This window comes from Salmo salar, chromosome 15 (assembly GCF_965601325.2).
Source record: "Salmo salar chromosome 15, fSalSal1, whole genome shotgun sequence".
NCBI lineage: Eukaryota > Metazoa > Chordata > Actinopteri > Salmoniformes > Salmonidae > Salmo > Salmo salar.
Genome location: NC_138305.1, coordinates 57,291,450 through 57,314,511, shown reverse-complemented (window position 1 = coordinate 57,314,511; position 23,062 = coordinate 57,291,450). Strand labels below are relative to the sequence as shown.

General features: G+C 42.1%; 1 protein-coding gene across 1 annotated transcript in view; it reads right to left on the bottom strand.

The window, feature by feature from the left end:
• LOC106571582 (MAM domain-containing glycosylphosphatidylinositol anchor protein 2) overlaps positions 1–23,062 on the bottom strand; it is a 416,194-nt gene that overhangs the window by 184,448 nt on the left and 208,684 nt on the right. Inside the window, exon 4 of the mRNA XM_014144816.3 lies at positions 4,300–4,496. Coding sequence (XP_014000291.1) covers positions 4,300–4,496 — 197 coding nt within the window. The remainder of the gene's footprint in view (positions 1–4,299; positions 4,497–23,062) is intronic.

Sequence of the window (23,062 nt, the reverse complement as noted above, 5' to 3'; positions counted from 1 at the left end):
AGCCAAAGGAGAGCCTTTGTGCACAGCTCCCGGGGAGGAGACAGTGCCTGGTGGCCAGATGCGCAAAGAACAGAACCCATGAAACATGTGTCACCTGCAAGAGACGTGTTTGTGGGAAGTATGTCAAGCAAGTGAAAGTGGCGAAGATCTGTGTTGACTGTTGGGACAAGGGATAGCCGCTAAATGAAATCCAACTGATACCAATGCGTGAAAGCAAGAGCTGATAATAATTGACGTTTTTTTTACTGCTCTCATATTGACGCTTATATTCATTATAATACCATTATTGTTTTTGTGCTGATTTTTACCATTTATCAAGCACACTTGGAGCTTATAATAATGTTTAGGCTACTGTTTCCATCATTTGATGCGCGTTTTGCTGGCATTCATCATTGTCATTCGGGTATTTTGTAAAAAAAATAAAAATAAGCTGTTACCAAGTTCCAACAAATATGCTTTCTGTTTCATAGTTAAAACGAAGGCACTCCATGAATAATTGAAATGTTATTTTTACATATTGCCTTCACTAACTTAAACTAATGAAAATGTTATTTTGTTATTTGAAATGAAAAAAATGTACAGTACCAGTCAAACGTTTGGACACACCTACTTATTCAAGGTTTTTCTAGATTTGTTGTATTTTCTACATTGTAGAATAATAGTGAAGATATCAAAACTATGAAATAACACATAAGGAATTATTTAGTAACCCAAAAAGTTACACCAGTCTCTCCTGCAGCAAAGCACCCCCACAACATGATATTGCCACCCCCGTGTTTCACGGTTGGGATGGTGTTCTTCAGCTTGCAAGCGTCCCCCTTTTTCCTCCAAACATAACGATGGTCATTATGGCCAAACAGTTCTATTTTTGTTTCATCAAACCAGAGGACATTCCTCGAAAAAGTGACTGACTTTTTAATGGCGGTTTCGGAGCAGTGGCTTCCTCCTTGCTGAGCGGCCTTGCAGGTTATATCGGTATAGGACTGGTTTTACTTTGGATATAGATAATTTTGTACCTGTTTCCTCCAGCGTCTTCACAAAGTCCTTTGCTGTTGTTCTGGGATTGATTTGCACTTTTCGCACCAAAATACATTCATCTCTAGGAGACAGAACGTGTCTCCTTCCTGAGCGGTATGACGGCTGCGTGGTCCCATGGTGTTTATACTTGCGTACTATTGTTTGTACAGATGAACGTGGTACATTCAGGCATTTGGAAATTGCTCCCAAGGATGAACCAGACTTGTGGAGGTCTACAATTCTTTTCTGATGTCTTGGCTGATTTCTTTTGATTTTCACATGATTTCAAGCAAAGAAGCACTGAGTCTGAAGGTAGGCCTTGAAATTCATCCACAGGTACACCTCCAATTGACTCAAATGATGTCAATTAGTCTATCAGAAGCTTCTAAAGCCATGACATAATTTCTTTGAATTTTCCAAGCTGTTTAAAGTCACAGTCAACTTAGCACACTTTATTATGGCAGTAGAGAAAATAACAGAAGAACGCAGCTTCTTGAAAACCTCCAGCCCTCCAGCCCACAAGGCAAAAGTGTAAGGCACAAATAAATGTTCAATACAAGACACTGTAATACAAAATAAACAAACCGTGTGCAAAAAACACGGAAACATGAAAACCCAGTCAGGCGCGTAATGATAACCACGTAACACGAAACAATTACACACAAAGACATGGAGGGGAACAGAGGACTAAATACATACAGTGTGATTATGGAATGAAAACCAGGTGTGTATGGAACAAGACAAAACAAATGGACATATGAGAAATGGAGCGGCGATGGCTAGAAAGCCGGTGACGTCGATCACCGAACGCCACCCGAACAAGGAGAGGAGACAACTTCGGCGGAAGTCGTGACAGACATAGACATGCTGGGGTGGGATTGGGTCCAAGGGTGGCTTTTGAAAATATCTTTGGATTCCTCATGTCTAACTCATTGTTAGAAAAAAGTTTGGCCCAAATCGGATGTTAGGTACCACATTTATTGAATATTATATGAATCCTATAAATTAAAGTGGCAATCAATTATCTTAATTTCTCAGAGATCTAATTATATTTCAACAAAATAATGTTGCAGGAATGCTACTCATCTGTTTCTAACAACAGAAACAATTTCAGAACAATCTGCGATGGTGGGTGTCTAAGTTATGTTTCTTCGACCCTCCACGAATACCAAGCTCTGTGATGGGATGTGATAAGAGTCTTTCATCTCCTTCCTATCCACCAAGGGTTCAGATTAGGTCTTCAGTCAGCCTGGCACATCAGTCCTCACTAGCCACAATCACAGTCCACACAAATCCCAGTCACAGTCCTCACAAACCATAATCACTCATCTCTTTCATTCCCCCCAATGATCATCATCATATTGCATGACATTTATACGTTAATTGTATTTGATTGGGGATGGACTCAGTCTGTGGTTGCAGTCGTATTATCTCCTCCTCTCTGGCTTTGGCTGATAGGGGAAGATGTATTTGGTGGGACTGATGATTCAGAGGCCAGTTTAACGCAGTGGGAAACAAATAGGAACACATATCTATTTGGAGGACAAGGGGGTGGAGGGAGGGAGAGAGAGAGAGGGGGATGAAGGGGGTTGGAGGAAGGAATGAAGTAGGTGGGAGAGATGTAAGGGATTGGTGAGAGGGATGGACAAGGATATGAAAGAGGTTAAGGAAAAGGATGGAGAAAAGACATATGGAAGGATGGATGAAAGATTAAGGGTTGTGTGAGAAACGTAACAGATTGGAGGGAACCATGAAAAGATGGATGAAGGGGTAAAGGATAGAGAGAGGAGGGGCTGTAAGAGAGAGGGTTGGATGGAGGAATTAAGAAAAGGGACACACAGGAGCAATTAGGGTTAAGTGCCTTGCTCAAGGGCACATCAACAATCGGCTTGGGGTTTCAAACAAGCAACCTTTCCGTTACTGGCCCAATGCTCTTAAACGCTAGACTAGCTGCCGCCCCCAGAGATGATTGAATGGATGAAGAGACTGCTTGATTGTTGGTCTGGGTGTATAGACACACAGCTGTGTGATCAACACACCCACGCCAGAAAAGCTTTCAACAGCGACCTCAACAAGACCTGGTCACGGTGTTCTAGAATGACCTCCCAACACAAGTTAACACCATCCCCCTCTGCTCTCCACCCATAACACCATCCCTCTCTCCTCTCTTAACCTTCGCCAGAGAGAAACGGTAAGCTGGTATTTAGCAATGGGGGAAAAAACACGGTGGCTTCAAACGCGTCCCCTGATCTTTCTGTTCTTCTCATGCTCGCCACAGGGAATAAGGCAGGGAAGAGGAGAGAAGGGAGATGAGGAGGGAAGAGAGAGCAGGAGGGAGCCCTCAATGAAAGCGTGTCACTTCCTGGCTAATTACCAGGCCACATTCCCATGCTGGGTTTGAAATGCCACGCCTGTGTTTTATCTCTGCTCTGTACAAACGCTTGGTGGGCTGAGGGAAGGAAGTAGGATGGAGGGAAGAGAGAGAAAGGAAGAGGAGAGAAGAGGACAGAAAAGGAGGGAAAAGAAGTGAACTAGGAGGGGAGAGGAAAATGAGGGAACTGGAGACTGTTAGGTTTGTTCCTTTCCTCCTTGTCAATCATCATTGGCTCATTGGTGAAATTTGCATTATGACAATATCTTTAATTAAATCATTCAAAAACCTTTATTAATGCAATTGCAGACAGAAGTTGACAAACAGGAACATAGCACGTATGTTTCTGAGTAAGTTCTGCATCAAACACAAGGTCTCAAGTTGTTTTATCAAACCGAAGTCCCGCCTTAGTGATGTCACTGACTACGTCATTGCCTTTTTACTCCTGAGACCAAAACCCTGCATCCATAGCTGTACAAACATAGAGTTTCAGTGTTTATCTAAAAGCTAGGTAATAATGTCCCCTCCCCTTCTATTAATATAACATAAGCATAATCAATTATTCTAATACATCAAACATTTGTACAGCCCCAAATCATGACCCCTAGGTGAATCCTGACAAGACTCAGAAGGGCAGCCAACTACTGTACCTCAGGCTCGCTAGCTTTTATAATCTTTGAGAGTGCACTCTGTCTGTTGCGCTCTCTCCTACCTCTTTCTGTCTCTCTTTCATTCTCATTCCCTCTTTTTCCCCTCTCTCTTTCCCATGTCTCTGGGGACACACTTATTTATATAAATATATATCAGCCCACCCAGGGGTCACCGCACCCAGAGTCTATAGTATATTGAGATCTCTACATTGACCCCACCCTGATATACAGTAATTGTATAGTATATTGCCTCCCCCTTACCTGTGTGAAGAATGGTTCGTAGATCTCCACTCCCTTGTCGGAGCCCTGTGAGAGGACGTCTCGTCCGCGGTGCCAGCTGTAGCGGACTGGGGGGTTGGAGTTAGCCACGCAGCGCAGGAACACTGTCCTCTCGTAATAGAACTGTTCTTTAGCCTCTCCTACACTCTGGTGCACCGTCACTAAAGGGTCATCCAGGTCTGGAGACAGAGAGGAACAGAGGAAGAGGAGAGGTAAATCCATTGATTAATCAATGAACCAATGAATGAATCAATCCATCATGCATTCAGTTGTACAACTGACTAGGCATCCCCCTTTCCCTCAAAATTCATCGTGCAAGTAATGAATCCATTGAGAAATCAATTGAATGGCTACCTAACCAATATGACATTTGTATTATTGATCATTAACACGGATATCATACTTTATTGTATTTCAATGACCCCAATTTCTCTTTTAGGCCAACTCTGTACAAAAGGGCAGAGTAAAATCAATTAATTGGTCACTCAGGCAAGAAATCAATCAAATAAATAATCAATCAAATGGCTTCATTACCATAAACAAGAAAGACACATTCAACACAAATATAGTTGTATTGCATATCTGTCACCTGCAGGCAGCCTAATAGAGGTGAAAAGTGAGGGAAAGAGTAAGACAAGCTCGACAGTGAAACAGAGGTCCAAACATGCACGCACACACACACGCACGCACGCACCCATGCCGCACACACACAGACTCTCAGTTCTCCTGCCTCCACATGAACTCCAGGATCAATACATCCCCTTGACTTTCCTAATCGATGAGCTAGCATGCACAGCCTTCAAAGTGAAAGTCCTGTAAGAGACAGACATGGGAAAGGGCCGCCAAAAAAATCTTGAATATCCTGCGCAAACACTTCCCTGATGCGCATCACTCTTTAAGATACTATTTAGTTGCCCTCTTGTCCCTAACAGGAGATCAGTAAATGAATATATGTGTTTCCTCGCTCCCATTTCCCAACGCATCAGAGGGAAGTTTTCCCCCTCTGTCTGACAGTTAGCTATTTGAGCAAAGCGCTCGCGGTTGATTAAACAGATTCAAAGTTAATCATCTTGCTCGCCTGACGATTAAAGCCTTTGGCAAATGGGTGTTCATCATAACTCTCTCTGTCTTTTAGCATGCTAATGCTCACCTTTTTAAGATCATGTCAAAGAAACTTAAAGGGGGCTAGTCCATTTCCCCTTTTCATCTCCCTCTGAGATGCAATCAGTTCTCAACGCAGCGAACAGGCAATTTAAATGGAATTGATTAAGGAAAAACCAATGCAAGTTATCCCCTCATGCTAAAATACCCTAAACGATTACGGATGACCTTATGCGCTTATCTCTCAATCTCAATCTCCATGTACAACTATTTTCATTCCACTGCTAAACGTTTGCTGAGAAAACGATATTAGGCATTGAATTGGAGAGGTTAATCAATGGATGCATGCCTTGAATTCAGACTGTCAGTATCGTCCTGTCCTCCCTCTGAGTTAAACCCCAGGACCTATTTAGGGAGCATGCTGGCCGCACCACACACACGCAAACACACGCAAACACACACACACACCAGGGTTTTTTTATGGATCAAAAACGGGTTCCAGTGATGGGCATGGCAGGGGGCTTGGTAGGGGGCGAGGTCAGCAGTCGGCCCGGGCTACATTTGAGGCTCCAATCTTGGCGGTGTAGTACAAATGTTGCATTTTTTTTTTTTTATTATGCAATTCTACGAATTTCACCATAGAGCTGAAAGGCATTTATGCAGTTTAAAAGCAAATTTCCTGCAATTCTACACATTTTGCCATGCAGCTAAGATAAAATGTTGCAGTTTTAAAGCTAATTTCCTGCGATTCTATGCATTTTGCCATGGCTAATGCTGTTTGCCATGGCTAATTCATTGTTTTTAATTGTCCTTGACTGTCTAGCTTTTATTTTGGTGATCTATATACATATATATAGAATGTAGATACATTATCATTTCTACATACTTTATATCTGGTTTTAGTCATTTAAGTTTACATTTCAAGTGTTTTTCCATCCCAAAAATTAATTAACCCCCAAAATATTATTATTGTTATTTATTTTTTTACACTGTTTGGATTTAGGCAGCCCACCCAAGGATTACAGTGGCAGAAAAATCCCTGCACACAGGCACGGACCAGAATGCTGATTCCTCAGTTACATGCTCTGGCCTACAGCACCTTAATCAAACCCCAGCAGTGGTCAATACTTCATCCAAAAGCCATTACATTACTCGCTGTGTGTGTGTGTGTGTGTGTGTGTGTGTGTGTGTGTGTGTGTGTGTGTGTGTGTGTGTGTGTGTGTGTGTGTGTGTGTGTGTGTGTGTGTGTGTGTGTGTGTGTGTGTGTGTGTGTGTGTGTGTGTCAGTGTGCATGTGTGTGTGGGTCATTACATTACAGAGGCTCAGCTCAGCTCAGGTATAGGCAGCAATTATCTCTGGGAGAAGAGAGACTGACGGCCATGCCGAGGGAAAGACAGAGCGATTGACTGGAAACGTTTTGGCTGTGCACATTACTCTAAATAAATACACTGATTCATTATGGAGAAGAAGGGAGGATGGCGTTGGTATTTGTGTGAGTGTGCGTGTGTGTATGTGGGGTGAGTATTCACACGTGGGTAGGTATGCAAGCTTGTGTGTGCATGTATGTGTGTTTGTGTATGAATCCCACATCTTATCTCCAGCTCTTCCCTGGTTCCCCTCCTCTCTGCCTGATTCAGACACTCAAATTAGGGAGTGTGACGGAAAGGCAGTGATTCAGAAGGAGCCGTATCGTATCTATCCTGGGATGGATACAAGTGTCTCTGAATGCATCTGATTGGGGCTTGTCAACTATCCTGTTAATGAGAGCGGGGGTAGCTAGTAGATCTGTCTGTCTGTCTGTCTGTGTGTCTGTCTGTCTGTCTGTCTGTCTGTCTGTCTGTCTGTCTGTCTGTCTGTCTGTCTGTCTGTCTGTCTGTCTGTCTGTCTGTCTGTCTGTCTGTCTGTCTGTCTGTCTGTCTGTCTGTCTGTCTGTCTGTCTGTCTGTCTGTCTGTCTGTCTGTCTGTCTGTCTGTCTGTCTGTCTGTTTGTTTGTGTGTGTGTGTGCTATGGACAATTTGGGAGGGGAGGCGGAACTATTTACAATCAAATGTATGCACAGAGGAAGTGGATTGATGCTAGGAGCACAGTGTGGAGAGATAAATATGAATATATGGAAATGTACGCACTGGATAAAAATTGGATGAATTTCAAACAAAATTCCACCTTCACCATCCGTTCTCTCTCTCTCTGCTGTGAGGATGTTACTTTGCATGTCGCTCTTGTGCAATTTCCTTCAGGAGTCACGCTCTGATGATTGTGAAGCTTAATGTACAGAGCCCAGAAGAGGTGTGTGTGTGTGGTGCGTGCGTGTGTGTGTGTGAACGCTGTGGTATAGGCTCCGCTACAGAGTTGTTAGGGTTTGTAATTGCAGGTTTAACGGTGGTTCCCAGGCAAGTAAATCTGTCCATGTGCAGCTCAATGCTCCGTGGCACCAAGTTAACCTTTTATTACGTCACCGGCCACTCTCATTCCCACTAAGCACACAGTCTTGACCAGAGAGTCGCAACACAATGCTGAGTTCTTCCTGTTTCAGATGCAAGTGAGAGAGAGAGAGAGAGAGAGAGAGAGAGAGAGAGAGAGAGAGAGAGAGTGAGAGAGACAGGGGAAGAGAGAGACAGAGAGAGAGAGACAGGGGAAGAGAGAGACAGAGAGAGAGAGAGAGACAGGGGAAGAAAGAGAGAGCAAGTGAAAGAGAGAGTGAGAGAGAGGGAAAGAGAGAGACAGAGCGAGAAAGAGGGAAAGAGCGACAGACAGACAGACAGACAGACAGACAGACAGACAGACAGACAGACAGACAGACAGACAGACAGACAGACAGACAGACAGACAGACAGACAGACAGACAGACAGACAGACAGACAGACAGACAGACAGACAGACAGACAGAATGGAGTGGGTGGTGATGGCATGTCACATCGTTTACTCAAGCACTGTACATTAGATATGACAAATGAGTCATACAAACTCTTCTGCAGGCAGGGACCATGGAGAATGTTAATTGTGGCGGTTCTCTAGTGGAAGTCCACATTAAATTACAAGGATGCTAGTGTACACTCTTCATATTTCATGCTTTCACGACTATCTGGTTGATTTCATCAGTACTACAGTACAGTAGATTACTTTGGTAATACAGTCATTAAGAAACTAGAACACAGACAATGGGTGCTAGCTATTCATGATGAATACGAAAAAACAATTCTCTATACCGAAATAATGTGTTTGTCAAATGGGCTGACGAGAGCTTTGGATTAAAAGAGAAAGCACAAAGAATAAAGCAGATAATTATCACTTCAAAACCTGAAACACATTTTTTCTTTCATGTCCATTCTCCCGAAGATACACACACTTCTCTCTCCCACCCCTCTCTCTATCCCCCTGTCACTTTCTCCCTCCCCACCTCTTTTTCCCTCTCTATCTCCCTCCCTCCTTCTCTCTATCTAATCTACACCAGTCATTTGGAAGGGAGAGAGAGACAGAAAGAGAGAGAGAGAGAGAGAGAGAGAGAGAGAGAGAGAGAGATCAGAACACCCATGAGGCTTTGAGTCCGTCAGCCCATCGTGTCAGAGGGCTGTGAATTAATTTCACCCTGTTGCCGTGGCACTAATCATTTATCCCAGGTTGATTACAATGCGGCGCCAATCGACCTCCCTCAAACTGTTGTGTTTATCCTTCCACGGGTAGAAATATTTTCATTATGTCTAAGATAAGCAATTTGCTTTCAATCTCTGCTAAGAGAAAGGGAAGGAGAAAGGAGGGGGGATGGGGAGGAAGGGGGAAACGTGCAAATTGCAGGCATCCAGATGCCGGGTTAATGAGGTGGTAGATCCAGTGGCTGTCTATTGCAATCATCCCCTCAGTATGGGGCGGAGCGTCCTCTGCTCTCATTGCAAGGGGATATTTTGGTGGATGGTAGAGAGAGAGAGTCGTGGATGAGTGTTATCAGTGAGAGCAGCTATTACCTGGCAAAAAGCCCTAATGCTCTGAAGCAGGGCCTCTTCCTTCCCCCTCTTTCCCATCCTTTAACACTGAGGCCTAAAAGCAGCACCTAAAAGTGCCTAGCTACCCTTCTTTAAAGGTCCAATGCAGTCCTTTTTAACTCAAAATAAAATAATTTCTGGGTAACAATTATGTACCTTACTGTGATTGTTTTCAATTAAAATGGCAACCAAAAAAAGAAACAAATATAGTTCTTTGCAAAGAGCAATTTTTCAAGCAAGAACTTTGCTAGGACTGTGTGGGTCTGGTCTGAGTTGGGAGGGTAAAACTAAAAACTAGCTGTTATTGGCAGAGAGGTTTGGAACTCTCTTTCTTATTGGTCTATTAATAGCTAGTTTTCAGTGCAGTCAAAAATGTGATTTTCCTGTATTCTATATGCACTGAGTGCATAAAACATTAAGAAGACCTTCCTGAGATTGAGTTGCACTCCTCCCCTCTTTTGCCCTCAGAAGTGCCTAAATTTGTCTCAGCATGGCCTCTACAACGTGTAAAGCTTTCCACAGGGATGCTGGCCCATGTTGACTCCAATGCTTCTCACAGTTGTGTCAATTTGACTGGATGTCCTTTGGGTGGTGGACAATTCTTGATACACACGGGAAACTGTTGAGTATGGAAAAACCCAGCAGCGTTGCAGTTCTTGACACAAACCAGTGCGCCTAGCACCTAATACCATACCCCGTTCAAAGCCACTTAAATACACTACATGGCCAAAGGTATGTGGACACCTCTTCAAATTTTCCATGGCCAAGTAGCCGCAACAAGCCTAAGATCACCATACACAATGCCAAGCATCGGCTGGAGTGGTGTAAATCTCGCCGCCATTGGACTCTGGAGCAGTGGAAACGCGTTCTCTGGAGTGATGAATCACGCTTCATCATCTGGTAGTCCGACGGACGAATCTGGGTTTGGCGGATGCCAGGAGAACGCTACCTGCCGAATGCATAGTGCCAACTGTAAAGTTTGTTGATACTACTGCACTGTTTGTTAGATACTACTGCACTGTTGGAGCTAGGAACACAAGCATTTCGCTACACCCGTAATAACAGCTGCTAAATATGTGACCAATAAAATTGCATTATATTTCATTTTACTTGATCTTGTGGCTGAATGGAAGCAAGTCCCCGTAGAAATGTTCCAACTTCTAGTGGAAAGCCTTCTCAGAAGAGTGGAGGCTGTTATAGCAGCAACTCCATATTAATGCCCATGATTTTGGAATGAGACGAGCAGGTATCCACATACTTTCGGTCATGTAGTATATTTTGTCTTGCCCACTCACACTCAGAATGGCACACATACACAATCCATGTCTCAATTGTCTCAAGGCTTGAAAATCCTTCTTTAACCTGTATCCTCCCATTCATCTAGTGGGGCAGCAGGTAGCCTAGTGGTTAGAACGTTGGGCCAGTAACCGAAAGGTAGCTTGATAGAACCCCCAAGCTGACAAGGTAAAAAATCTGTAATTTTGCCCCTGAACAAGGCAGTTAACCCACTGTTCCTAGGTTATCATTGTAAATAAGAATTTGTTCTTAACTGACTTACCTAGTTAAATAAAGGTTAAATAAAAAATAAAAATATTTAAAAAATATACACTGATTGAAGTGGATTTAACAATTGACATCAATAAGGGTTCATAGTTTTCACCTGGATTCACATGGTCAGTTTATGTCACGGAAAGAGCAGGTGACAATGTTTTGTACACTCAGTGTATAATCCCACAGTATGAGGTTGGAATAATACTGTGAAATTGTGAAAATGATGATAATTCCCTTTTAGTGTAATAAGAGCTGTTTGAAAAGACAGCCTGAAATGTCAGCCTGTTTTGGTGGGATGGAGTTTTTTTTTTGTTAATGGTAGAAAAGAAACAACAATGACTTATTAGTCATGATAGGGTGGCCATGCCAGGCCCACTCTATCAGATTGAGCAACAACAAAAAACACATTATTACTACAAACATACTCCCCAGCAACCCAATTTGGCCCATCCAAATGTATGCAGGCCCACCCCCAACTAATTTCTGCCTACACCCCTGCTAGGGGGCCGTCAAACTCTTGTGGTCTCTTACATGTCCCACTGTTTGCATTGTGTGTTTGTTTCACACCTCTGTGTGAGGCACTCTGCAGACAGTGTCCAAATAATCGTGTTCATTATGATCTAAAAAGCCAAACTGCTCCTAAATCAGTACTCCTATTCTGAGATGCTTTGCGGGCAGAGGTGAGCTTGGTGCTCTCTCTCACCTGGCCAGTTGTGAAGAGTCAGTTTACAATCCCCCTGGCCTGCTATGTCCAGTGGGGAAGGGGAGCCTACTGAAGGAGTTAGACATTTATGGTGTTAGTCATTGAGAAAGGGCTGTAAAACGGTGTGCCAAAAGTCACCAGCAGGGAATTTGTAACCAAGTTTAGGCTGGGTGTTTTCTTTTAGTATATTGCTTTTACATTACAGTTATGTAGTTTTGTCAAATGAGTCAACTGTATCTTATAGCAGCATTGATCCCTTTATATTCCTTTATTGTATCCCCCACAGAGAGGATGATGGCATTTGGGAGCACCCCCCCCCTCCCCCTCCCTCCACTGCCAGATCCACAACCCCCACTGCTGTCTCTAATGCTGTCTCTACTGGTGGTTCAAGCTCCACCACTACACCCCTCCAGTCCTCTTCCACTACCCCCAGCCAGTTCATCTAGAGGTGGGGGGGGCAAAGGGGACACCTAGGCCTCAACAGAGAAGAGGGAGGAGCAGAGGTAGGGGCAGTAGAACCAGTACTGGAACCAGCACAACAGAGGGAGATGAACCTGAGGACAGATGTCATACAGTCATTGAAGATTATGTGGAGCCAGTTCCACCCAGGTTCAGACCCAAACAACCTGTAGGCCCACAGTTGGACAGTACTCAAACATACACCCCCTTCCAGCTGTTTCAGCTCTACTTCACCACCTCCGTGCTGGCGAGGATGCACTGGAAACATGTCACCATGGGCGTCACATGCTCTTGGTGATATTTCCCTGGTGATATACATGGGACTGGTGAAGGTATCAAGACTAGTTGACTAGTGGGGCAAGTCCCCGCTAGAGTCAAGCCCAGTTACAAGAATCAAGCCCGGTTGCATTTATAATGTATATCTGTTTTAATTAATATGGGACCAATACCTTTTTTGGCTAATTCAATGTGTAATAGCAGTGGAATTACCACATTTGGACACTTTGGAGAGGTTGTAAGTACACTTGGAATATACCCTGGATGTCCTCTGACACCACAACAATGATTAAGAGAGGTTGATATTGTAGAAAGTGTGTTTTTATAGTGACCAATACCTTTTAGGCTAATTCAATGTGTAATAGCAGTGGAATTACCTAATTGACATACTTAGGACACTTTGGAAAGCCTGAGGGGAACACTTAAAGATGTCCGTTGACCACACCTGACACCCCTTTCTAAAACGTCTGTAGAATTCTAGCTGTTGTGTCTATCAATACAATTTGTTTCCCAGAAGTTTAGAACTTGTTGTGGAAGCCAACTGATGTGTTAACCACTCTGTTCATCAGTAATTGACTCATGGCTTGTCCATGAAATATGACTTTCAAAATATATATATTTTTTTTAAATGGTTACTTTGTGTGTGCTTGATCTTGTGTGATCTGAACTGTGCTATTCCTATGTTGTCACAGATTTCTTCGTCGTCAGACGATATAGCGAAATCATCGTCGGAGAAAGTGGACCAATACGCAGTGGAGTTAGTGCTCATCATCTTAATTTATTAAACGAATGTGAACACGGAGGAAAAACAAGAAAACAAAATAAGACTAGTGACAGTTTTACAGGCATAAATAACGCAGTGCAAAAACAACTACCCACGAAACACAAAGACAAACACAACCTACTATATAGGACTCCCAATCAATGGCAACTCAACACACCTGCCTTCAATTGGGAGTCCAACCCCAATTAACTATACATAGAAAAACAACCCTAGAACCTATACCAACAACTAACACACCCCACTACACCACACACAAAAACCCCATAATACAAAACAAATATACCTCTGCCACGTCCTGACCAAATATAATACAACTAATACCTAAATATTGGTCAGGATGTGACATATATACTGTCTGTTCTGACCATTTCCTTATAATCTCCCAGGTGTTTTCTTTTCAATGATACCACGTTGATGCATGTCCTTATCATATAACTGCTCTTGAAAAGCAGTTACTTTTGCGTATGTCTATTTAGCCGGAAATCTACATTTCTGCCATTAAATTTGAGAGTAAAAAAAAAATGACATCCTACTAAAAGGGAATTATCATAACTTTCGCAATTTCACAGTATTATTCCAATCTCATAGTGTGGAAATATAAAACATAGGTAAATCAAGTTTTTGACTGCACTGGGCCTTTAATAAATTGGAAGCAAAAAGAGGTGAAAAATAGGTTTCTGCTGGCCACAAAAGTGACGTGTCGCTCTATGAAGGGAAGATGGATGATTTCAGACATTAAGACTGGCTGGTGAAATTGTAACCCGAGCAAGAACAAGATTAAGTGTCTGTTCGAGGTAAGTTGGAGTGAACGGAAGGGACTTTGTCTAACCGAAGTCGGAATACATTTAGCTGATAGCTGTTTGCAAATGAAACCCACTATCTCAGCGAGACGCAAACACAAAAAAAACATAGAATGAAATCACAGGGTAAATGTATCGGAGAAGATACGTTACATTCATCAGAACATTACAGCAATTAAAGAGAAGTGCCAGCTAAATGGGAACCTATACATTTAGACTGATGTTCTAACACACATGTCCTTTCATGGCATCAAGAAAGTGAACAGAAAAATCAGCAATGATACATAAACATAAAGTGCACACGTTTTACAATTTGCTGAATGAGGTAGTTTTGTTCCATTACTCATTCATAAGGGCCATATACTGTAGGTTAGTATGCTCTATTTGTGAGATACATTACCCTCTATCCTACCCAGGTCTCCTTATGAAATACCTGTATCCACCAAGCCATTTACTGTACACAATATTATATACCATAATTCCTTTCCCACCGTCTCTCTGCTGCTCTCGGTGTCATGTGGTAACCCCTATCACCAGGTCCATAGCTAGATTCAGTAATAACTAGCTGTATATCTATAATAGACGACTGGCTCTATACAACACTGCACAAACACACACACACACTTTCCATTTCTTCCATGTTTGATAGGGATATTCTTATTCTCCTCCGCCCTGACAGGCAGCATTGACAATGGTGGATGACATAATTCACTAGAACCAATATCTGCTGTCTCCTAGAGATATTCAGTTCCCACGAACGAGACAGAGATATCTCTTTCACACAGGCGCCATCATTGGAACGACGCGTGTGGATGGATGTTCTCCCCCCTTAGTCAACCACAAAGTAAAATAAATGAGAGAGAGAGCTGAGAATAGGTAAGCCCACTCAATAACGTTGATATTTTTGTGAAAGTCTAACAATCTAACACAAAACTCTCCCACAGAGGGAGAGAGAGAGACAGACAGATTGCCAGGGGACAGTGGCTTAACACTAGAACTGCCTGGCATTTCAGCCTATAAGTACCCAATAGAGAGCATTGCCAGACGTACCTTTAGCATATGCATCCAATGCATATCAACCAAAAAGGTGTGCAAACTCAAGCACCAACGCTGGATAAATTCTGCATAAACTATTGTAAAGGATTAATTGTATGAAGAAATATTGTTGGAAATATATGAATAACAAAAAAAAATAGTTATTTGTTTAGATAGAGTCAAGGATATGTTTTGTATAATTCTAAAAAGTCCTAGAAAAAATGTAGGCCTATAGCCTATTTTTGTTTCCCTTACAATAAAAACATTACAGTGTAATCTATTTGATTACCTTTATTTGTACAATAATTCACCTGTGCACCTGGCTGGTTATATTATTATGATCTTTTTTGTTTCTACTTTGTCAAAAGAAGCTGTAACTGGACTTATTCTATCACTAATCTAATCTCTTAGGATCCCAGAAATGTTCCATATGCACAAAAAGCTTATTTCTCTCAAATGTTGTACACAAATTTGTTTACATCCTTGTTCGTGAGCATTTCTCCTTTGCTGATTAAAGAAGCTGATTAAACAGCATGATCATTACACAGGTACACCTTGTAAAGGCCATTCTAAAATGTGCAGTTTTGTCACACAACACAATGCCATAGATGTCATGTTTTGAGGGAGCGTGAAATTGGCATGCTGACTGCAGGAATGTCCACCAGAGCTGTTGCCAGAGAATTTAATGTCAATTTCTCTACCATAAGCCGCCTCCAATGTCGTTTTAGAGAATTTGGCAGTATGTCCAACCGGCCTCTCAACACCAGCCCAAGACCTCCACGTGTAGTATTCCTAAACAAAAGCACCAGTGCATCAACAATTGTAAAGGATGAATTGTGCCCTTATACACATGGCTTTATGCATGAATCAATCTCGTCTTCTCTTTATGCTTTGGGTCCACAGTCAGTACACAGCTTCGGGGCTTTGTGTGAGCAAGCCCCACAAACAAATCGGTTGCACTGCACACAGTTTTCATGGGCCTTGTTTTGTGTGTACCTGCCACAGGTGTTGCAAAATCTCCCAGAAGTTCTTGCATTCCCATGGTCTCTCAGAAAAAGTACGTCCTATACTTATCAGACCAAAATGACTACTTTCGACCGTATGCCCCGTGGACATACAAGAGTGCAATAAATGCTTTGAGTTCATCCATAGACATGTCCCACGTACTGTTTCCTTTTCTGTGCGCATGAGCAACAGTGCAATCTCTGATTGTGCTGCAACATCTGCATGTCACATAAACTCGTCACTCCTTTCTACCCAAACCGTGCCATCCCTCCCAGACTCCTGTCTCACTGTGGCAGTTGGGATCACCTTCTCAGTTGGCTCTGTTCTGTTTTTTCTGTGGTGAGGATCAGGCATCGGAGGCTCGAAGTCAACATCAGAATCAGATGAAGACTCTTCATCAGCAGCGTCGATTTCAAGCTCAACATCCGATCCTCTATTTGACTCCAACTCATCTAAATTCTGCAACATTTGTAATGTTGTCAGTATGTCCATTGCCATTGTGAACTACACACATTGCATGTTGTACTCAGTGTCTGATTTGAATCTCTGAGTAGAGATTATATAGACTACCATTTCCTAGCCTTTCATGATAAACAATGAGACCGCCCACAACTCCCACAATTCTTCATCCTCATCCTTCATCCTCATTCATCCTCATTACTCACTGGACTCCTATGATCACTCGGCTATGCATGCCTCTCCCTAATGTCAATATGCCTTGTCCATTGCTGTTCTGGTTAGTGATTATTGTCTTATTTCACTGTAGAGCCTCTAGCCCTGCTCAATATGCCTTAGCTAACCCTTTAGTTCCACCTCCCACACATGCGGTGACATTACCTGGTTTAAATGATGTTTCTAGAGACAATATCTCTCTCATCATCACTCAATGCCTAGGTTTACCTCGACTGTATTCACATCCTACCATAACTTTGTCTGTACATTATGCCTTGAATCTATTCTATCGCGCCCAGAAACCTGCTCCTTTTACTCTCTGTTTCGAACGTAGTAAACACCCAGTTCTTATATCCTTTAGCTGTACCCTTATTCTACGCCTCCTCTGTTCCTCTGGTGATGTAGAGGTTAATCTAGGCTCTGCAGCGCCTAGCTCCACTCCCATTCCCCAGGCGCTCTCATTTGTTGACTTCTGTAACCATAGAAGCCTTGGTTTCATGCCTGTTAACATTAGAAGCCTCCTCCCTAACTTTGTTCTAGCCATTCTAGCCGTGTCTGAATCCTGGCTTAGGAAGACCACCAAAACCCCTGAAATTTCTATCCCTAACTATAACATTTTCCGACAAGATAGAACTGCCAAAGGGGGCGGAGTTGCAATCTACTGCAGAGATAGCCTGCAGAGTTCTGTCTTACTATCCAGGTCTGTACCCAAACAATTCGAGTTTCTACTTTTAAAAACCCACCTTTTGAGAAACAAGTCTCTCACCGTTGCCACTTGCTATAGACCACCCTCTGCCCCCAGCTGTGTCCTGGACACCATATGTGAATTGATTGCCCTCCATCTATCTTCAGAGCTCATGCTGCTAGGTGACCGAAACTGGGACATGCTTAACCTGTTATGGATAGGGGGCAGTATTTTCACGGCCGGAGAAAAAACGTACCCGATTTAATCTGTTTATTACTCCTGCCCAGAAACTAGAATATGCAGATAATTGTTTGATTTGGATAGAAAACACCCTAAAGTTTCTAAAACTGTTTGAATGGTGTCTGTGAGTATAACAGAACTCATATGGCAGGCCAAAACCTGAGAAGATTCCAAACAGGAAGTGCCCTCTCTGACCATTTCTTGGCCTTCTTTAGCCTCTTTATTGAAAACAGAGGATCTCTGCTGTAACGTGACACTTCCTAAGGCTCCCATAGGCTCTCAGAAGGCGCCAGAACATTGAATGATGCCTCTGCAGTCCCTGGCTGAAAAACAGTAGCGCATTTGGATAGTGGTCGATCTGAGAAAAATGAGACGGGCGCACGCATGCACGAGAAGAGTCCATTTTACATTTTCAGTCTCCCGGTCGGAATATTATCGCTATTTTACGAGAAAAATCGCATAAAAATTGATTTTAAACAGCGTTTGACATGCTTCGAAGTACGGTAATGGAATATTTTGAATTTTGTTGTCACGATATGCGCCGGCGCGTCACCCTTCGTTACCCTTCGGATAGTGTCTTGAACGCACGAACAAAACGCCGCTATTTGGATATAACTATGGATTATTTGGAACCAAACCAAAATTTGTTGTTGAAGTAGAAGTCCTGGGAGTGCATTCTGACGAAGAACAGCAAAGGTAATCCAATTTTTCTAATAGTAAATCTGAGTTTGGTGAGTACCAAACTTGGTGGGTGTGAAAATAGCTAGCCTGTGATGGCCGGGCTATCTACTCAGAATATTGCAAAATGTGCTTTCACCGAAGAGCTATTTTAAAATCGGACACCGCGATTGCATAAAGGAGTTCTGTATCTATAGTTCTTAAAATAATTTTTATGTTTTTTGTGACCGGAAGTGTTCGGTGGGAATGCTAGTTCTGAACGTCACATGCTAATGTAAAAAGCTGTTTTTTGATATAAATATGAACTTGATTGAACAAAACATGCATGTATTGTATAACATAATGTCCTAGGAGTGTCATCTGATGAAGATCATCAAAGGTTAGTGCTGCATTTAGCTGTGGTTTTGGTTTTTGTGACATTATATGCTAGCTTGAAAAATGGGTGTCTGATTATTTCTGTCTGGATACTCTCCTGACATAATCTAATGTTTTGCTTTTGTTGTAAAGCCTTTTTGAAATCGGACAGTGTGGTTAGATAAAGGAGAGTCTTGTCTTTAAAATGGTGTAAAATAGTCATATGTTTGAAAAATGGAAGTTTTTGGATTTTCGAGGAATTTGTAATTCGCGCCACGCCCTATCATTGGATATTGGAGCGGTGTTCCGCTAGCGGAACATCTAGATGTAAGAGGTTTTAACCTGTTAGGGCTAGGGGGCAGCATTTGCACGTCTGGATAAAAAAAATGTACCCGATTTAATCTGGTTACTAATCCTACCCAGTAACTAGAATATGCATATACTTATTATATATGGATAGAAAACACTCTAAAGTTTCTAAAACTGTTTGAATGGTGTCTGTGAGTATAACAGAACTCATTTGGCAGGCAAAACCCTGAGACATTTTCTGACAGGAAGTGGATACCTGATGTGTTGTATTGACTTTAAACCTATCCCATTGAAAAACACAGGGGCTGAGGAATATTTTGGCACTTCCTATTGCTTCCACTAGATGTCACCAGCCTTTACAAAGTGTTTTGAGTCTTCTGGAGGGAGATCTGACCGAACAAGAGCCATGGAACGATGATGTCCCATTAGACACCTGGCGCGCGAGTTCATGTTGGGTACCCTCGTTCCAATACGTTATAAAAGAGTATGCATTCGTCCACTTTGAATATTATTCATGTTCTGGTTAAAAAAGGCCCTAATGATTTATGCTATACAACGTTTGACATGTTTGAACGAACGGAAATATATTTTTTCCCCTCGTTCATGACGAGAAGTCCGGCTGGCTTAGATCATGTGCTAACAAGACGGAGATTTTTGGACATAAATGATGAGCTTTTTTTAACAAAACTACATTCGTTATGGACCTGTGATACCTGGAAGTGACATCTGATGAAGAGAATCAAAGGTAATGGATTATTTACATAGTATTTTCGATTTTAGATCTCCCCAACATGACGTCTAGTCTGTATCGCAACGCGTATTTTTCTGGGCGCAGTGCTCAGATTATTGCAAAGTGTGATTTCCCAGTAAGGTTATTTTTAAATCTGGCAAGTTGATTGCGTTCAAGAGATGTAAATCTATAATTCTTTAAATGACAATATAATATTTTACCAATGTTTTCTAATTTTAATTATTTAATTTGTGACGCTGACTTGACTGCCGGTTATTGGAGGGAAACGATTTCCTCAACATCAATGCCATAGTAAAACGCTGTTTTTGGATATAAATATGAACTTGATAGAACTAAAAATGCATGCATTGTCTAACATAATGTCCTAGGAGTGTCATCTGATGGAGATTGTAAAAGGTTAGTGCATCATTTTAGCTGGTTTTATGGTTTTGGTGACCCTGTCTTTGACTTGACAAAACATTACACACAACTCTTGTAAATGTACTGTCCTAACATACTCTAAATTTATGCTTTCGCCGTAAAACCTTTTTGAAATCGTAAAACGTGGTTAGATTAAGGAGATGTTTATCTTTGAAATGGTGTAAAATAGTTGTATTTTTGAAAAATTTGAATTTTGACATTTATTTGGATTCAAATTTGCCGCTCTTGAAATGCACCTGCTGTTGATGGAGTGCACCACGGGTGGCACGCTAGCGTCCCACCTAGCCCATAGAGGTTAACACCCCGGCCATCTTACAATCTAAGCTTGATGCCCTCAATCTCACACAAATTATCAATGAACCTACCAGGTACAACCCCAAATCCGTAAACACTGGCACCTTCATAGATATCATCCTAACCAACTTGCCCTCCAAATACATCTCTGCTGTCTTCAACCAAGATTTCAGCGATCACTGCCTCATTGCCTGCATCTGTAATTGGTCTGTGGTCAAACAACCACCCCTCATCACTGTCAAACGCTCCCTAAAACACTTATTCTTTAAAAGTGCCTTCCTCACCATCTTAAACCTCTTGGGGCTAGGTGGGACGCTAGCGTGCCACCCGTGGTGCACTCCATCAACAGCAGGTGCATTTCAAGAGCGGCAAATTTGAATCCAAATAAATGTCAAAATTCAAATTTTTCAAAAATACAACTATGTTACACCATTTGAAAGATAAACATCTCCTTAATCTAACCACGTTTTACGATTTCAAAAAGGTTTTACGGCGAAAGCATAAATTTAGAGTATGTTAGGACAGTACATTTACAAGAGTTGTGTGTAATGTTTTGTCAAGTCAAAGACAGGGTCACCAAAACCATAAAACCAGCTAAAATGATGCACTAACCTTTTACAATCTCCATCAGATGACACTCCTAGGACATTATGTTAGACAATGCATGCATTTTTAGTTCTATCAAGTTCATTTTTATATCCAAAAACAGCGTTTTACTATGGCATTGATGTTGAGGAAATCGTTTCCCTCCAATAACCGGCAGTCAAGTCAGCGTCAGAAATTAAATAATTAAAATTAGAAAACATTGTTAAAATATTATATTGTCATTTAAAGAATTATAGATTTACATCTCTTGAACGCAATCAACTTGCCAGATTTAAAAATAACCTTACTGGGAAATCACACTTTGCAATAATCTGAGCACTGCGCCCAGAAAAATACGCGTTGCGATACAGACTAGACGTCATGTTGGGGAGATCTAAAATCGAAAATACTATGTAAATAATCCATTACCTTTGATTCTCTTCATCAGATGTCACTTCCAGGTATCACAGGTCCATAACGAATGTAGTTTTGTTCAAAAAAGCTCATCATTTATGTCCAAAAATCTCCGTCTCGTTAGCACATGATGTAAGCCAGCCGGACTTCTCGTCATGAACGAGGGGAAAAAATATATTTCCGTTCGTTCAAACATGTCAAACGTTGTATAGCATAAATCATTAGGGCCTTTTTTAACCAGAACATGAATAATATTCAAGGTGGACGAATGCATACTCTTTTATAACGTATTGGAACGAGGGTACCCAACATGAAGTAGCGCGCCAGGTGTCTAATGGGACATCACCGTTCCATGGCTCTTGTTCGGTCAGATCTCCCTCCAGAAGACTCAAAACACTTTGTAAAGGCTGGTGACATCTAGTGGAAGCAATAGGAAGTGCCAAAATATTCCTAAACCCCTGTGTTTTTCAATGGGATAGGTTTAAAGTCAATACAACACATCAGGTATCCACTTCCTGTCAGAAAATGTCTCAGGGTTTTGCCTGCCAAATGAGTTCTGTTATACTCACAGACACCATTCAAACAGTTTTGGAAACTTTAGAGTGTTTTCTATCCATATATAATAAGTATATGCATATTCTAGTTACTGGGTAGGATTAGTAACCAGATTAAATCGGGTACATTTTTTTTATCCAGACGTGCAAATGCTGCCCCCTAGACCCAACAGGTTAAATAAGCATGCCCCATTCAAAAAATGGAGAACCAGGAACTGATATAGCCCTTGGTTCACTCCAGACCTGACTGCCCTTGACTAGCACAAAAACATCCGGTGGCGTACTGCATTAGCATCGAATAGCCCCCGCGATATGCAACTTTTCAGGGAAGTTAGGAACCAATATACACAGGCAGTTAGGAAAGCTAAGGCTAGCTTTTTCAAACATAAATTTGCATCCTGTAGCACAAACTCAAAAAAGTTCTGGGACACCGTAAAGTCCATGGAGAATAAGAGCACGTCCTCCCAGCTGCCCACTGCACTGAGGCTAGGAAACACTGTCACCACCGATAAATCCTCTATAATTGAGAATGTCAATAAGCATTTTTCTACGGCTGGCCATGCTTTCTACCTGGCTACCCCTACCCCGGTCAACAGTCCTGCACCCCCCACAGCAACTCGCCCAAGCCTCCCCCATTTCTCCTTCACCCAAATCCAGATAGCTGATGTTCTGAAAGAGCTGCAAAATCTGGACCCCTACAAATCAGTTGAGCTAGACAATCTGGACCCTCTCTTTCTAAAGTTATCTGCTGAAATTGTTGCAACCCCTATTACTAGCCTGTTCAACATCTCTTTCGTATCTGAGATTCCCAAAGATTGGAAAGCTGCCGCGGTCATCCCCCTCTTCAAAGGGGTTGACACTCTAGACCCAAACTGCTACAGATCTATATCTATCCTACCCTGCCATTCTAAGGTCTTCGAAAACCAAGTTAACAAACAGATTACCGACCATTTCGAATCCCACCGTACCTTCTCCGCTATGCAATCTGGTTTCAGAGCTGGTCATTGATGCACCTCAGCCACGCTCAAGGTCCTAAACGATATCATACCATCGATAAGAGACAATACTGTGCAGCTGTACTCATCGACCTGGCCAAGG